This window comes from Lachancea thermotolerans (genome assembly GCF_000142805.1).
Source record: "Lachancea thermotolerans CBS 6340 chromosome B complete sequence".
NCBI classification, from domain to species: Eukaryota; Fungi; Ascomycota; class Saccharomycetes; order Saccharomycetales; family Saccharomycetaceae; genus Lachancea; species Lachancea thermotolerans.
In genome coordinates this window covers 851,273-865,953 of record NC_013078.1, presented here as the reverse complement: position 1 = coordinate 865,953, position 14,681 = coordinate 851,273, and the positions used below count along the sequence as shown (strand labels likewise).

The window sequence follows — 14,681 nt, the reverse complement described above, 5'->3', positions numbered from 1 at the left end:
ACACGAGATATTCACGAAGAGCAGCCCGTTTTTTATATGCAATGTTTTAAGTGTAACTTCATGTACCACTTCACAACGCCCAAATCAAGGCAGTTTCATTACCAGGGGCCTAGTCTTATTGTCAACATTGAGATTTGCATAAACTAGGATAGAGGGAGGAAAAGAGTGCAGCAAAACGCTAGAAGCCGACAGTTATAGCTTGATATGCTGACTCTCAACAGAAATCTCTTCTTCTAACATATGCTGCAAATCTTTGTTCAAACTCTCCTCATATGACTTCAAAACTTGATCGACAAAGGGTTTGAATTCATCGACAATATATGCTTGTGTGTCGTTAGTATTCTTTCTTCTCAAATATGGATGAAGATATTCATTTCTGAAGCAGGAATAGCATGATTCTCCGTCGTAAAAGTAATATGGCGTTGCCAATAAGCTGCTTTTGTGTAAAACTGGATTCATCTTAGCAGCAACAACGCCCCCCTTTTTCATTTCTAGTCCGGGACCTAGAATCGCTATTTCTTTCATAAATTGTACTTTGTTTGATGGCATTAAAATCACGCTCTCGACTCGACCCTCGATGATTGCACCCGTGATTGCTGTGCCTGCCATTCCTAAACTTACGATAAATATTCGTATGGCTGCAAGGTCATCGCCACTAATGAATTTACGGGCCATGGTGAAAGCAAGAGCGCACACTAGCAGTGCTGAACCTAAGCCGATTAGGACACTTCTATTCCGGATCACCTCGTAAAGAAACCTGCTGGGAAAAATGTCACATGGAAGTCCCAAGTTCTCATCTCCTATTTCTATGAAATTAATTAAATACTCTTCTACTTCGCCCCCGTTTATTGCAATGGTGTCTTACACCTATGTGGTTAGGAAAAGTTTGGTATCTAGTCCGGAATTCCACTTTGCTGAAGGCTAAAAGATATCCAGCTCAAGATCTCCGTGTTTGATGATACGTTCTTGTAAGGTTAAATCAGAATTGGGCACGAAGCGGGAAGGCTGGCAGGTTCGTCGCTACTAACAACGAGAAAGTTTACGAGGGGCTGCTGAAACTCTAAGGGGTGGCGGATAGGCTCTGCGGGTTAAGTTTGTTTTGACCGCATAAAAGATACGCCTAAACATCTTGGAACCTTACAGGCCATAGCGAAGTGTAAAAGTGTTTGTTTTTTTAATACGCTAGTGACACACGCGTGCAGATGCTGCAATATTTGATGTTTTTACTGTAAGTTTGGCGCATGAATATTAAGGAAGTAATACATACAATTTTCGTGAAAAAATCGGATTATACGGTGGCCGACCACACCATATGCTATCTTTTTGCCACGTTTTGTTGACTAATTGTATTTCCTTGAGCCAGTAGTGTTCAAATCACTTTTGGGCGAGGTGATAGGACTGGTGATCCATCAAGCTATAAGTCCAGCGAGTGACATTAAATACTTTACGTTATCTCTGACAGAATATTTTTCACTTTTAATAATGACGTATATTGATTAAGCACAAAATGCCAGCTCTAAGGCTATGACGATAATAAATTTTTTTTATGTTGGACGGCTTCAAATAAAAGCTTGCGACGGAAAATGTCGCAAGGGACTCTCAACTCTGTATTGGCTGCAAGCGAAGGAGAGACAAGATGCTCTTCATCTTCCTCTTTCTTCGTTAAAATGAGTTATTGCGTAAATAGTATTAGGAGACGATTTGCTGTAATTCGGAGTTTCCCTTCCGATAGCTCAAGTTTGCCAAGCAGCTTAAAAATCGTTACTTATAATAGGCGTATTTATCCGAGTCGCGTATATAATGATAATGTGTAGAAAGCACGTGCTGTATCACATAATCACTAGAGCTCTTGAAAGGCGCTCGTTTTTACAAAACAGTTCGTCAAGGCGTAAAATCCAGAAAACAAACATACACACAATTTTTGCGTATACCTGGTAGCTTTTGGATAGGTCGTTGATCGCTCGGATCACTCGTTAACAGTAGAATAACTTTTGAAATATCTTGCTATAGCCGAGAGCAGTTTGCGAATCTCAATTTAGCAAATGAAGGCCTGAAAGAGACATTAGTTTGGTCCGCCTCTATTAGCACACAGGACTTTTGAATGTCCTCGTGTCCTTGCAACCCTAAGGTAAGCGACATCAGGAAAATCAAGGGTCTCTTTATCAACAGAAAAAACAAGACCGAGCAGGAGGCATTCATAGACGACAAGCGCTTATGTCATTTTTTCAGACGTCGACGCTCTGATTCCTAGAGAAGAACCGGTGTTGAGCAGGCGCTGCCAGTCTTTGTCAAGTCCCTTTTTGTACGCCTCCATAGCTTGGTGAATTAGTGCCTTAAACTCATCAGGAAACTCTCTAAAAGCGTAACTAGATTCTTTCTTCTCAAAAAGAGGCCTCACGTAGTGGAGCCTGAAATAAAAATAACATGCATTTCCATCATAAAAAAAGTGCGGAGTCGCTAGTGAATTATTAGAGTAAAAAATCGCGTTCAATCTAGCGGCTATGCTGTCCCACTTTCTTGTTTCAGTTCCTGGTTCTACTGCTATTATTTCTTCCATAAAGCGCACTCTGTTCACTGGAGCCTTTCCACAATTGTGGACTAGGTGTACCATACCAGAGAATAAACTCAGTCCAAGAGGTAATCCAAATGATACAACACTTGACACGGCTTCAAATCTTGCTGAGCTGTCATTCTTTTTCATAAAGTAACGTATCAAAAGAGTGCACAAAACCAGCTCCAAGCTAGTAGCGAACAGGGGCGCTCTATGTCGACTTATCTGGTATAAAAATTTGTTAGGATATATATCGCGCGGAAGGGTCAAGCTTTGGTCATCTTCTTGCGATGCATGCAGTGAGTACTCCTCAACTCTTTCTTCCCTCATCATGGGTTGTTAGCAGTTCAAGGATGAACCCCTTAGCGCGCCCTTAGCGCGATCGTGAGGCTTTTAAGAAGGCTTAATTAAAACTACTAAGCCCATTGGCAACTTCGTAGTACATGAGATTAAACGGCATGATCTTGTATATGTCTGAACAGAGGCGAGCTTGCTAAAACGTTAGTGCAATTATAGCGCGTCCCCATATCCATATGAATCCATCGCTAGATGTTCTGTATGCAAGGAGTGTCGGCATATCCAAGTTCTTATATGAGGTGGCATATATTAACGCATATAAAGACTCGAGGTAAGAATTGAGAGCTGTGTATGGACAGTTCGCAACGCTGCGTCTTATAAAGCCACGCTAATCCAAACGCGAGCAGCTGTTAATTCGAGCAAAAAGATGCCGACTTAAATTGCTCTTGAAAAGATTTAAAAAGTTGGCCTTTTAATTTCTAGCTTTAAGAGTAATGAGAGGGCTTTGCACCGAAGGGCGTAAATGTGGCCTTTTGAAAAGCTGTTTTTTTTACTGGAATCGCTGTAGTAGGAGGGCTGAGACATTGATCAAACGTCTTAAGATGTTGCAGCTAAGGTAGGACACAGAGCTGTAACACTGGTTTTGATCTTACAGCCGGCGCTCACAAAATTACTATTTCCTTCCTACGCCGCACAATCTTTTGGTAGACTGCAAAGTTTCTTCGGCTACCAATCTTGGAACAAACTGAGTATTTTTGTTATCAGTAGGCAATTGGTGAACCTCGATGTAGTAAATAAAATTTCGAGATTTTTTTTTAACGACATATTTAAAGCAAAACACCCACAAGTTTAACCACCTAACTTTTGTTCTTGGCGTCAATCATCCTTCCTGAAGGAGACCCCGCGTTCAAAATGGACTGCACATCCTTGTCTCGCTTTTTTTGTATGCTTCCACAGCTTGGTCGACAAAAGGTTGAAATTCTTCGAGACCGTATGTATTCGTGCCACTGGTTTTTTCTCCTCTTGAATAATGCTTAAGGTAGTAGTTTTTAAAGAAAGAATGACACGCTTCTCCGTCGTAAAAAAAATAAGGGGTTGCCCATGAATTATTAAGGTAAAAAACCCTGTTCATTCTAGCGGCTATAATATCCCACTCTCTCATTTCCATTTGTAGTCCTACAGCAACTATTTCTTTCATAAAATGCAGTGTATTTGATGGATCTGTCCCACAGTCGTTCAGCAAGCATATGGTAATGATGCCTGTTAGTATAATACCGGTAGATCCTAATACTATCATAAAAAGCGCAATCAAAAACCCTATATCGCGATCCTTGCTGGTCAGACCTCTGTAAATCGAAAAAGCATACAATATCAGCTCCGAGCTAACAGCAATTACAAAGGTTCTGTGGCGACTAATCTCGTATAGAAACCTGTTAGGGAAAGTATCGCGAGGAAGCCTCAGGTTTTGATCATCCACATGTGGAGTTTGAATCAAATGCTCTTCTGCTCTTTCCCCTTTCATTGTGAGAGCGTTGTCTATCCCTATGGCAAGAAGAAGCTCTCGAGCAGCTCGGAGTTATCTTCGAAGAAATTCAGATATCCTGCGCCTTCAACAATATCGTGAGAGATTACATGACGACAGAATATAAGAATTGTGGTATAACACGACTTGCTAGAGCATTAAGACATGTATAGTTTGCAAACTCTATATCAGCAACTGTATTGAAGATCTGTTCTTATCGATACTAAAGATATTGGCATGATTTCAAGCGTGACGCGTAGCCTTTGGTGGACCGCTCTGTCTCGCAGTCGCATGGGTGTTCAAAAACTACTCAAAAAGCTCTGAGAACAACTAACATCATTGTTACAAGCAGAATCCTGCTGGGTCTTTAAACAAGAAATACTACACCTTACATTTTGGCGAATGCTAAGACCTCAAACGGCGCATAACTAGGGACCTCCAATGGCCGACTAGCAATTTTGGATTCTTGATGTTGAGAGGGTCATCCCGCTCTTTATTATTATCACGGACCATATGAAAGGCATTTGTTTAAAAAAGAGACCACATTGAATGGGATAAGCCACTCGGCATAACTTGAAACGTAGCTGGCTGGCCCCAAAACTGAGGCACTCTGGTTTTTTGTTCAGGTTCTGATTAACATAGGTCGTTGTACTTCTTGTTTGTAAAGCTTCGACTTCTAATGAGCTACTAGGTTGTTTTTGGATATCTTTTCATTTTTGATACGAGTAAACGTACGTTCCATGGTCCTTGAAAATAAAACGTGAGCCTTGGTGTACACTACGGAGGTCTACACGAGGTATTTAGGCGGACCGGCCCCTTTCACAACAAGCACATAATGAATTCTTACATTGCACTTCATGTCTGGAGTCAAGGATATTTCAAAAGTTACGGGGCCTCTTTTCCAACGTTGAGATCCGCGCAGGACAGTTTGGGAAGGAAAACATACATTAATAACACGATTTCCTCTGTTTTTGTCTGAATTCGACCGGATCATTGGTGTGTAATAGTGCCAAGTTGCATAATGACACATTAGTATGAAATGACACGGCAAATGGACATATCATAAATACAACGGATGCCTAACTAAAACATAAGAATGGATCTGTATTGACCATTCATAGTCCAAGTCAGACAACAATAGGTCAGGAATAATTTAAAGTGGTATCATTAATGCTGTAGTCATCTCACTTCGAAACTGAGTCACGTCTCAAGGTGTTGTATAAGACCCGAGATTTTCATCAACGACAGGGGTCTATCTTGGGACTTGAAGAAAACGGGGAGATATTAAGTACCATCATCCACAAAGTAATCCACTAATCTTATAATGGAAAGCCTAGCCAACGAGTTTGGCAATCTCTCATACGACGACTCAGACTCTCCTAAATATGTTTCATAGTTTCACAGATTTTATCGATTAAAAGTGAGGCCTATCAACAAACCTATCAAGGCATTCTTCTATTTGCTGTTAACTGATAGCTATATTAAACTCGGCCTCCTTGAAAGCGCACATTTTTAGAGGTATCTCATATGATTTCTTTCCTTCACGAAGATTTCAAGGGTACGTCGGAATTTTTTTTTTTTTTCTGTACGTCCTTCATCTTGCAACACCCCGAATGTTCTTCAGGGTGCAAAAAAATACTCCGGACAGGTTGTTTTCTCAGTTCTAGCACTTCTTTCCTTCTCTAATCTTAGACGGAGGAATGGCACGCGCTGGCGCGGAAATCACAAAAAATGGCCATCGGAAGCTTAGTTTCACGCATCGTGGAGTTCAGTGACATAACCTTCTCTGTATAGAAGATTCTTCTCATGTAGATTAGCAAATATAAATAGCACTTCATGACATGCTACTGAATCATAATAGAGAACCATAGATTCAACCAAAGATGCTAAGGTAAGCTCTGAACGTGAAATACGCCATATCAAAGGTTCCGGCGAGAGCGAGGCTTCTGATTGCAAAGACACTAGCGTTGGCGTTCAAACTTTTACAACCAGAGATGATAGTGAGTCACTCATAGTTCCAAAAGCAGGCTTCGAGGCTACATCCGCCCTTTTGAAAGTCAAAGAAATGGAAATTATGAGCACAATTTGCTCAGGGAGACTGATAAACACTTTACTTATCTTATCTGCATTTATCTGTGGGTTTGGATACTACTTGGACTTTGTAACACGGTCCGTTTACACGGGATATGCTACTGAGTCATTCAATGAGCACTCTCTTCTTTCAACTGTTCAAGTGGTCAATATTGTAGTTAGTATTGCAGCTCAAATAATATTTGTACGGCTCTCAGATGTTTATGGAAGACTACAACTATTTCTCGTTGGCACTGTTCTATATACAATGGGCACCATTATCCAATCTCAAGCCAATGGTCTTGGAACCTACTCAGTAGGGGCAATATTTTATAATTCTGGCTTTGTTGGCGTGTCGCTTCTACTCGTTTTAGTTTTGTCAGATATGTCACCGACAGCTTGGAGGTTGTTCTATCAATTTGCTCCATCATGGCCATGCATTATAATAAGCTGGGTGTCTGGAGACATTGTTGAGGCCGCAAACCCTGCCAAAAACTGGCGTTTAGATATTGGAATTTGGGCTGCTGTTTTCCCGTTATCAGCCTTGCCTTTTGTTGGTTTCATGCTTTACATTATCCACCAAGCATCGAAGACGGCAGAATGGAAAGAACTGCAACAAGAGAAGAACTTCAATACGGTTGGTTTTTTATCTTATACACGAGCTTTAGGTAACGGCCTTGACGCATTTGGAATTGCACTCATCACCGCTTCTCTGGGTAGTATTTTAGTCCCTCTAACACTTGCAGGCGGGGCTTCCGAGGACTGGAAGAAACCAGGAATTATTGCGACACTAGTCGTAGATGTGATCCTTTTTATGGGTTTTCTAATCTGGGAAATGAAATGTCCTGGGAACCCAGTACTTCCCTTTTCCTTGTTGAGAGATCGCGGAGTGCGGGCTACTCTACTGTCAACGTTTCTGGAAAAAATGATATATGCGAGGATTAATGATTATCTTTATCCCGTGCTATTGGTTTCTGTGAATGAATTTAGTAAGTCAGCTACAAGGATAATATGGCTTCCTACTTTTGTTGCGTGCGTAGGTTCGTTTTTTTTGGACTGATGGTAACTCGCATCAAACGGCTTAAGCCTTTTTCTATATGTGGGATATGTCTGTGGATTGTTGCAATCGGACTCTTTTACAATTCCAGGAGTGGGGCTAACTCTCATGCTGGCATAGTTGGTGCTTCCGTTGTACTGGGCCTTGGAGCCACAATTTTCACAGTCATTCATTGTCAATCTTCAGACGATGACTTCTCACAACAATATGGCTAGCATCACTGGGCTTTACTTCATGTTTGTTCAAGTTGGTAATGCAGCTGGAGCCTCTGTATCAGGAGCAATTTGGACACAAACAATGTACAAGCAACTTTTTCGGCGGCTTAAAAACGAAAATCTTGCTAAAGCTGCTTTTTCTTCTCCATATGAATTTATAGCATCTTATCCTTGGGGAACACCAGAAAGGACTCAAGTGATAAATGCTTACCGGCATGTTCAAAAACAAACAATGCTTGTGAGCCTCATTTTGACCGGTATTTTGTTACTGTCTTCTCTGTTCACGAAAGACAGAAAGCTATGTGACACCATTGGAGAAGAAGAGGCAGCGCAATCGGATGAAGACCCAATGTTTACATGGGCACTTAGAATATTCAGGAGATTTTCTTTTAAAGAGGAGCAGTAAAATCTCGAATGCATCTATTTGATAGCTTGTATTATCATGTTGGCGTTAATAGCGCCAGGTATTAGACATATAAATTAATTTCTAATGTTGCCTTTCCAAATCAATGGAGTTCAAAAAAATATTCTCTCCAATTACTCAGTAAGAACATAACTCGAGAGTAATTACAGAAATTAGAATATTAAACCTACACTTCTTTGATTATGTCATTTCGTATACACCACCGAAATGGGGAGCATTAAGTATAATACCGTTAAGTATTCCAGCAATCAGTCCAGCAATTGGTAATGTGAGAAACCAGCCAGAGTAGCACCAGGCCACCATCTTCCAGTTGACGGACTTAACATCTTTGTTACACAGCCCCACCGCGACAATACCTCCGACAGCAATCTGAGTAGTGGACGTTGGAATCGCGAGCTGTGTTGCCATTACTGTTGTGATAGCAGCAGCTAATTCAATCGAAAAGCCTCTTGATGGCGATTGTAGGATAATTTTATTGCCCAAATTTTTAATGATGTTATACCCGTAGGTCCAGCAGCCAAGAACAAGGGCAGCACCACCATATGCTAATACCCAAACCGGTACATCAGATTTTGCTGCAGTAGCGTTGGTTTTCCATATCTCGTAAACGACAGCTAGAGGACCCGTAGCATTCGCGACGTCATTGGCGCCGTGTGCGAAGGACATTGTAGCGGCAGTGATTGCCTGTAGAACAGAATAAATGTACTCGACACGGTTGTCATAGTACTTTGACCTCTTGAACATATCTACAAGATTGCCTGATAACATGTCTTTATCGTTCACTTGAGCACTAACAACATCTTGCGTCCATCCATGAGAGACGACCAACCATAGAAGCTTGGGCCATTGCTTAGGGCCCTGTTTCAATAGGGACCACCAGTATTGCCTAGTGGACATCTTGTTCTCTGGCTCAGTTTTGGTCTCGACAGAACCTGTCCTTTGAAGGTTATCATCATTGTCGTTGATAGACTTGGTGGAGACGTTTGGCATCTTATTTTCCTCATCACTAACACCAACTGCTGTTTCTTGAGGAAATCTTCTCCCTTCGTAATAGTCGATGGTCAATTGGTGGTTCTCAGGCATAGGCGGAATCTCGTCTAAAGGCTTGAAATAGAACACTGGACCTCTGAGAATGTCTGCAAGCTTAAGTGTCCAATCCTGATGCAAGAGCTTTCTTCTGTAGAACGGATAGAAAAAGATGAAGTAGACAACTGAAGCAATAGCACCTGTTAAGACTATCGATAAGGCGGTTTCAGTCTCTGACAGATTGTCCAAGTGCAAATTTGGCGAGCCTTTCCACACGATCAACATCGTTAGGATAGAAAATGTTGCAAAAACCAACAGCCCGACTAGTAATAAGGCATTTTTGATGGATTTCTCCAACGTCTTGACTTCAAGCACGCATATTCTTGAGATAGTAAAGATTATGGCGGCAATGAGACCAGCTAAGACTGGAGCAATAAACCAGGACGCAATAATTTGTGCAACACCATCCCACCCCCAGACCACTCCACCTGCGCCGCTGGCAGCAATACCGGCACCGATAGTACCGCCGACGATAGAGTGAGTATTTGACACGGGGAGCCCAATTGAGGTTGCAATGGTCAGCCAACATGACGAACCAACCAAAGCGCACGTCATTGTCAGCATTAGAACGGCAGGGTCATTGTTAAATGTGGATGCATCAATAATATCGTTTTTGATTGTTTTTGAGACACGGGACCCTGCCAATACCGCCCCCAAAAACTCGCACAGACCTGCCAATATCATGGCTTGCCAGTATTTTAGCGATTTTGAGGAAATAGCGGACGCGAAGGAGTTTGCAACATCGTTAGCCCCAATGTTGAAAGCATCCAAGAATGCAAACAGCATTGCAATTGCGAAGATGTAATCAAACTGATGCAAAGTCATTACGGACTATTTGGGCTTTTACCGATTGTTTGCAATTTTGTCTTATGAGACATCTTTCTAATTCATTGTCTGCTAAACTGGCAGTCGAGCTTTCTTATAGGAAAGTTGCCAGTCTGATGCGCAATTGGACTCCGCTTGATTCAGGAATATTGCGCATGCGGATACTAATCATGGAAATGAGGCTGAATACACGTGTAATGGCTTAGACAACCGTGTAACTTTCAGGGTCCTAGTGGAATCTCAATTAATTACAACTGCACCGCCTCCCCACATGTTACAATCACCAGGGTCCTCATGCAGGGTCCAATTTTTTTTTGTTATACATGCATTTCTGAAAGCGACCCGGCGCGAATTAGTCTGGCACCCAACTGCAACAAAGTTTTTTTATGCAGGGTTCAATTAAACTATTTAGCAACGTGGTACTTGTAGTCCCTGAAAATATATTAACGAAAACCCGTATGACGGTACCAACTACATAGAGCGCATGCGTGGTGCATTAGCGTACGCTTCTAATATCCAGTTAAGCAGCATTTAGCGTGATTTAGGAGTTGGAAGCATGTAACATTGTCTAGGTTCTCTATAGGGGTTTGAACATCTCAAAGGAGGAAGTGTACAATTTTTTCAAGGTACTGGCCGGTTTTCTAGGAAATATAATCGCCTTTTTCGGTTCTTTCAACTTTGTGGCCCTTGAAATAGGATGCTTTCAAATTAAAAAGTGCTAGCAAGGGTATTGCGCGTCGAATTTGTTCATGTCGCATTAACTCTAACATCTTTGGAAAAAAAGAAAAATAAAGGTGGGGTTCTAACTTTGCCTTTCAGGTAAGCTGAGCGGAAGAGCTTGAAAATAACGCGTCCCCAGCCAAAAAGAAAAGCCTTGCGTTTTGGAAATGGAGCAGAATTGAGGCAACTTGGATACAAAAAATGACTTCGCAAGCTAATGCAGAATAAGGACTTAGGTTTTCGAGTAGAGTTACAATAATTGAACTTTTTTTGGAAAAATGCTTTCGCTAACCTTAGACTTTCCTCTTGTCTCCATATACTAATGCTTGGTTATTGGTGACTCAGTAAGAGTTTCCCAAGCGCTCTAAGATGGGGAAACTGCTGTTGCGCTTTACAGATTTAATTTACAAAGCTTGTTGAATAAACTTTGCACATTTGTTTGTTGTTACTTTAAGTTTGTTGGCTCAATTCTAACGCAGCCCGCTCAAAATCATTCAAAAGGGATCGCGCTTATGGCGATACCTTCTTGAATCGAAACTGTAATTAGAACGTCAAGGAAGGTTTCATTTCTCACAAGCCGAAACAATTGTTTGGAGAAAAGCAGCAAGTATCAACAAGGACTGCAAACTTGACCATAATATCCTAAATCAAAAGTTCTTAAAAAGCGGATAGCTAAGCCTGGTAGTAGACTTATGTGTATAACATCCACTAGGAACTTAAGGCAATAGCTTAATGCTTCAAGCTGCTCTCATGGTCTCAATTCCAATTCTTTTGTTACATTTGTACTTCTGAAGTACTTGCGCAACGGAAATGGGTGAGCTTAGCGGACACTTCTAGTTTTTGCTTAAAGAAGAATGACTTTTTTAGGAAAACGAAGCACTATGAATCTTTGAGTTCGGTTTTTCAATTCGACGTCATAACACAAATTAACACTCTTGACTATTTGGAAGCTCAGGCAAAGGTTGATAGAGTTAAGACTATAAAATACATCGACACCATTACTGCACGCGCAAGGAAGAAAAACTTAGTTTTGTTTTAGATGGAAAACTTTTCCAGGTTCAAAATAAAACAGCAATTCCATTCAAACTTGCTGGCAACCTTTCAAGTAGTCTTATGGCATTATATCTTGTCTTCCATATGTGGAACATAAGATCCGCACTAACCTGCTGTAATAACAAAATGTATTGCAACCTGCTGAGAAGGGAAAGCAGAAAAGAAAGTTTGACTCTCGTTTCTCAAGGATGTAATGCCTGAACAAATTTTTCGAGAAGTGTAAACACGGGGAGGGCAAAATATCCCTATTTTCAAGAGCCGCACTCTCATCCTCATAGCTCAGGAGTAATCAACATAGCTACATGTTTTGAAAAGTACTTCGTGAGTGGTCGAGAACGCCCTTTTAATAGTCATTTTTCTTGTCCTTAAACGCGATTCCGTCAAAGAATCTTAAACTCCATAATTAATCTGTACCGTTTGCAAAAAATATTGTAATCAAGGCCTTCGGAAATATGTTTAATACCCATCTATCTATTTAAGCAGCAAATACTAGGTATTAGATTTTGTTGTAGCTCATAATATAAGGGACGAAGGTACTAACTTTGTGCGGCGCAGTGAATCATGTCTGGTATCAATTCCCAGTCATCATCAAATTAGAAATAGTTGTTTCTTGTGTAAGCACCTTCTACAGAAGCTTGAAATGGACCCCAAAAACTAGATGCACCAAATTGCTACCGCCTTCACAACGATTCGATCACGTGAAAGAAAAAATATAGAATTGAATCTTGTGCTAGTGTGAAGAGACAGAAATCTGGTGGGGTTAGCATCACACCCCAGCTGTGCATTTCAGGAAAGTTGAATTCGGTAACCTTGTGACCATGATTCGCAGAAAAAAGCATTCTTGTTGGAAAAATGGCATCTCCTTAGAACAACCAACACTAAAGAAACGACCCACGCATCAGATTTACAATCTTGCTTAGCGATAGCAATACTTGCTGCATATTGTGCATATATCCGTCAAATACGAAAGATTCTTTACTTTCTTCTCATTAACTTGTTGGAGACGTTTTGTTGCTATGACTTTAAACTTGTGTCATAGATACGCTTTTGTTGTTATGGCATTAGGGGAGCTAGCAAATACCGCCAACGAACTAACACTTTAGAGTAAAAAAACATTTATAAAGAGCTTCCTTCGCCAAATTAGATGATGTTTGCTGCCTTTTCGCCAAGCAAAATAGCAATGTACCGTTTTTTTGTTTTCGGTTTGTCCTTTCTAGCAATAGCAGCGTCGTTCCCTCTTTACAAAAGAGCTGATCTGGATGTCGACATTTTACAATTCGCTCTCACTTTAGAGCGATTGGAAAACAAGTTTTACAAGGAAGCGCTATCTATGTGGTCTGTGGACGACTTTGTCGACGCGAATTTTACGGAGGACTTTTACACGCAGCTGAAGTACATTGCGCACGACGAGGAAGCACACTTACTATTTCTCGAGCAGGTTATCAAAGCAGCGGGAGCAGAGCCTGTTCAGGCATGTACATATAACCTTCCTCTAGATAGCCCTGTCAGTTTTGTCCAAAGTATAGCAGCTTTTGAAGGCGTGGGCGTATCTGCTTATCTGGGTGCAGCTTCGCTGATCTCCTCAAAAAAATACCTTACAGCGGCAGGCTCAATTTTGAGCACTGAAGCTATTCATCAAGCTGCGGCTCGTAATGCCATTGGCGAAATTCCCATGGCAAATCCGTTCGCGACGCCGCTGAGTGCTAATGCAATCTACTCGATTGCCTCCAAGTTTATCAAGAGCTGCCCTGCCAATAACACAAAGCTGCCTTTCAAAGCCTATCCCGAGCTTTTAGTTACGCAGGGGCTGCCAACTGCTATGAACTCGTCTATAACATTTGCCAGTAATGGTACACTACCAAACTCAACTCAGATCTACGTGACGTTTGTGAGCGGCCTTGATGTTATCCCAGTCGTTGGCTCAAGAAATGGCAGTTCGATAAGAGCAACCGTTCCCGAAGATGTTTCTGGCCAATCTTATGTGTTTTTGACTACTGGTAATTCCAGCAACTTGACAGACTCTAATATCCTGTATGGACCTGCAATCATCGAGGTTACACCTTCAAGCCCCACGTTCAACGTGTCTATCTTTTGATAACATGTTTCTTTTGGATTGAGCAGTGGCACTGATGCTGAAATATGTCTATAGCCAGACTCACGAACACTTTCAGTGACGAAAAAGTTGAACGTTCTTTTTGTGACTACTTTGGAGTATCCGGTTTGAGTTCCTATAAACAATATGCCTTACAATATAATAGACATTTGATTATGTAATAACAGTTTAGATTGAGTGTTGATCTTTAAAGAAAGACTGTGAGTCGTCAGAGACGAATGAAATCGTAGCGTTGATGACATTTTATTTGCATCTTTGAAGAGTTAATGTGGATGAAGAGCCAGCTGGCCTGCAAATACAAGTCATCCCCCATTCTCCATTGACTTCTCTCGATGTCTAATGTGGGTTGGCCTAATATACTTTTGTATGTATTATTAAAAATGATCGTTTCCCTAATATTTTTATGTTCAACACACTTTTACAATCAGTGAATAGCGTACTTATTAGAATAAGATTTAAGGATCTAAGTCAAAAAAAAAATCCTTGCTAAACCCCTCAGTGCAGCTAATCGCAATCAAATCTTTGCAAAAGATATTACAAAACTTAAGAGTGCCATTTGGCAAAAACACCTTGATATGACTTGATATTGCTTGACAATACAGTGTTTCCAACAGGTTTTTTGTTGATACTGAATGCGAACTAGAATTCTATTTCAGAGCCCCAGTTAGTTATTGGTTTGCCTCTTCTGTCCTTTGAAAATATTTTGCATTTTGTCTGATAAAACACTATGGTGAGTATCTAGGCCGAT

At 41.0% G+C, this 14,681-nt stretch overlaps 5 protein-coding genes across 5 annotated transcripts; 1 reads left to right on the top strand and 4 right to left on the bottom strand.

Annotated features, from left to right (window-relative positions):
* Window positions 1-192: 192 nt before the first annotated feature.
* Window positions 193-675, bottom strand: KLTH0B10274g (KLTH0B10274p; the record flags this gene model as incomplete). The annotated part of the gene is made up of 1 exon (XM_002552184.1): window positions 193-675. The coding sequence occupies one exon, from the start codon at window positions 673-675 to the stop codon at window positions 193-195; it is 483 nt and encodes a 160-aa protein (XP_002552230.1).
* Window positions 676-2,212: 1,537 nt separating this feature from the next.
* KLTH0B10252g (KLTH0B10252p) lies at window positions 2,213-2,884 on the bottom strand (the record flags this gene model as incomplete). The annotated part of the gene is made up of 1 exon (XM_002552183.1): window positions 2,213-2,884. One exon carries the CDS (start codon window positions 2,882-2,884, stop codon window positions 2,213-2,215), a length of 672 nt encoding a protein of 223 aa, XP_002552229.1.
* Window positions 2,885-3,755: 871 nt separating this feature from the next.
* On the bottom strand, window positions 3,756-4,370 carry KLTH0B10230g (KLTH0B10230p; the record flags this gene model as incomplete). The annotated part of the gene is made up of 1 exon (XM_002552182.1): window positions 3,756-4,370. One exon carries the CDS (start codon window positions 4,368-4,370, stop codon window positions 3,756-3,758), a length of 615 nt encoding a protein of 204 aa, XP_002552228.1.
* A 3,946-nt stretch (window positions 4,371-8,316) lies between these two features.
* Window positions 8,317-10,047, bottom strand: KLTH0B10186g (inorganic phosphate transporter; the record flags this gene model as incomplete). Its single annotated transcript, XM_002552181.1, has 1 exon — window positions 8,317-10,047. One exon carries the CDS (start codon window positions 10,045-10,047, stop codon window positions 8,317-8,319), a length of 1,731 nt encoding a protein of 576 aa, XP_002552227.1.
* Window positions 10,048-12,964: 2,917 nt separating this feature from the next.
* On the top strand, window positions 12,965-13,915 carry KLTH0B10164g (ferritin-like domain-containing protein; the record flags this gene model as incomplete). Its single annotated transcript, XM_002552180.1, has 1 exon — window positions 12,965-13,915. The coding sequence occupies one exon, from the start codon at window positions 12,965-12,967 to the stop codon at window positions 13,913-13,915; it is 951 nt and encodes a 316-aa protein (XP_002552226.1).
* Window positions 13,916-14,681: the final 766 nt, after the last annotated feature.